This window comes from Myotis brandtii, unplaced genomic scaffold, assembly GCF_000412655.1.
Source record: "Myotis brandtii unplaced genomic scaffold, ASM41265v1 scaffold435, whole genome shotgun sequence".
NCBI lineage: Eukaryota > Metazoa > Chordata > Mammalia > Chiroptera > Vespertilionidae > Myotis > Myotis brandtii.
In genome coordinates, this window is record NW_005366635.1 from 318674 (window position 1) to 321294 (window position 2621).

A 2621-nucleotide genomic window follows, 5' to 3' on the forward strand; every position below is an offset into this window, starting at 1 on the left:
CCCTACCCCCAGCAGGCGGCCGGGCAGAGCTGCTGGGCTCCTGTGGACCAGGATTTTGGTTCCTTCCTCACGGAGCAGAGGTGAGTTTAAAATGGTTTTAGCGCCCGGCCGGTGTGGCTCAGTGGTTGAGCATCGACCCACGACGAACCAGGAGCTCACGGTTCGATTCCCGGTCAGGGCACGTGCCCGGGTTTCCAGCTCCGTCCCCGGTGTGGGGGGTGCAGGAGGCAGCCGACAGGTGATTCTCTCTGATCACGGATGTTTCTCTCGCTCTCTTCCTCAACCACTGGGCCACACCGGCCAGACAGAACTCCAGCTTTTTTTTTTTTAACATTATTTTATTTATTTTAGAGAAGAAGGGAGAGAGAGAGAAACATCAATGATGGGAGAGAATCATCGATCAGCTGCCTCCTGCATGCCCCCTACTGGGGATCGAGCCCGCAACCCGGGCATGTGCCCTTGACTGGAATCGAACCCGGGACTCTCCAGTCCGCAGTCCGACGCTCAGTCCACTGAGCCAGACCAGCTAGGGCCAGCTTTTTTCTGCAGAGACTGAATGTAGACCCTCACAGGAGACTTTTATCCCTGCCCCTCACTCTCTTGTGTCTCGAGGGCGCCCCCTGCTGGCGGGGGCGGCACCTGTCGCTTGTGCTGCTCTGTGTGTCTTTCAGGTCTCACTTGCCTTTCACCGGGTTCTGCAGCTCCGGGCCCCGGGAAGCCTGCTGCACAGAAAGCACGCCTCTGCTGGGGGGCCCCTCCCAGGAGCGGGGGTGAGTACCCCCTTTCCGCCAGAGGAGGCCTCTCTGAGCATCGCCCGAGGTCTCAGGGGGAGGCCTTCTTCCCGAGAAAGGAACTTGTCTCTGACGCATCAGGGGCCAGGCTCTCTGCCCCTTACTGTCAGCTCCGGGGCCATGGTGTTTGTTTGTTTGCTTTTAATATATTTTTATTGATGTCAGAGAGGAAGGGAGAGGGAGAGAGAAAAACATCCATGAGAAGAGAGAATCATGGGTCGGCTGCCTCCTGCACGCCCCACACTGGGGATCAAGCCCACAACCCGGGCCTGTGCCCTGACCGGGGATCGAACCCGACCTCCTGGTTCCTAGGTCGATGCTCACCCCCTGAGCCACGCCGGCCGGGCCGGCTGATGTTCTCGAAGGCCCACAGTGCATTTTGAAGATCCGAGGGATTCAGACTCCCCTGGACCCAGTTGTTCTGTGATGTCCGTCCGTAGGGCCAGGCCCAGCCCCTCGACATCTGTCCTCGTTTTCGAAGCCGGGGTGGAGTCCGCATGTCCCACGCCAGCGTGAGATGTGGTCCTGTGTCGGAGACGGGCCTCGTCTCGTGAAAATAACCCCCATGTTGCTTTCCAGGGCGCGGTGCCTGCCCGTCTACCACCCGGAGCTCATCACGGCGGAGTCCTGGGACCTCAGCTCGGCCGAGTGGGAGGGCACGTCGCTGCTGGGCAGTGAGGCGGCCGGGTCCTCCAGATCCGCCTCCTCGGACAGGGGGGACCTCCTGGAAGGGGCTCCCGTCCCGTTCCGCCTCTCCAAGCTGAGGTAAGAGGACCCGGGGCCCCGTGTGGTCCAGGGTGACGGTCCCACAGCGCGGCCCACTGGCCTGGGACGGGGCTGGGGGTCTCGCGCTCCCGACGCCCGCCCACCCAGCAGGTGAAGGGGGGCGGGGTTTTCACGCTCCCAGGAGGCCGTGTCGGGTGGCGCGGACCGTGGTCGCTGCTTTGTCGCTTGGGCTCCCCTATGGACATGGATCGGAAGGACGGGCCCTGTTGAGACCCGCGTGTTGGAAAGCGGCATCTCGGGGACGGGCGGGGGCTCGGACCAGGACCCCGGGCCCCCATTTGGGATCTGCAGCAGCTGAGGGGCCCACAGGGCCAAGCCCGTCTGTGCGGCTGTCTCCCCGTCGCCTGGTGTCCCCGCCTCATTCCACGGCATCCTGTGGCCTCCACCCACGTGGGCTGCGGGAAGCCCCGGGTCGGTGAGAAGGACCCACTCAGCAAGTGCCACCGTTTCTCTGCATCGGGGGCCAGTCTCTGTGAAGCTTTTGAAAATATATATTTTTAAATATATTTTTAAATATTTTTATTGGTTTCAGAGAGGAAGGGAGAAAGAGAGAGAGATAGAAACGTCAATGATGAGAGAGAATCACGGATCGGCTGCCTCCTGCATGCCCCGCACTGGGGATGGAGTCCACAACCCAGGCCTGTGCCCTGACGGGGAATTGAACCCTGACCTCCTGGTTCATAGGTCAGCGCTCAACCACTGAGCCACGCCGGCCGGGCACGTGTAGCTTCTTTGTGCTGACCGGCCTCCGGCCTCTCCCGGGCCTGACAGATGATTGGCTAATCATCCCTGGGCCGGAGGTGACAGGCGGGCGTGTGGCCCTTCCTACCGTGTCACAGAGAGAATCCAAACACGAGGTCTGAGACGGGGTCCCCAGGGCCTCCCAGAGGCGTGTGAGGTTTGGCGAGCCTGGGCACAGGCGGACGGGACTGCCCGCGTGTGACGCAGACCCGGCTTTTCTCCGCAGGCGCTGTGCGCGGCGGCTGAAAGTCACGGGCCTCTTCGTCTTCGTGGTGATGTGCTCGGTGAGTCCCACGCCCGGGG

General features: G+C 62.0%; 1 protein-coding gene across 1 annotated transcript in view; it reads left to right on the forward strand.

Moving 5' to 3' along the window:
• The window catches only part of OCA2 (oculocutaneous albinism II), a 24653-nt gene that overhangs the window by 747 nt on the left and 21285 nt on the right, over positions 1-2621 (forward strand). The window contains exons 2-5 of the mRNA XM_014546211.1: positions 2-80; positions 672-770; positions 1371-1556; positions 2545-2602. Coding sequence (XP_014401697.1) covers positions 2-80; positions 672-770; positions 1371-1556; positions 2545-2602 — 422 coding nt within the window. The remainder of the gene's footprint in view (position 1; positions 81-671; positions 771-1370; positions 1557-2544; positions 2603-2621) is intronic.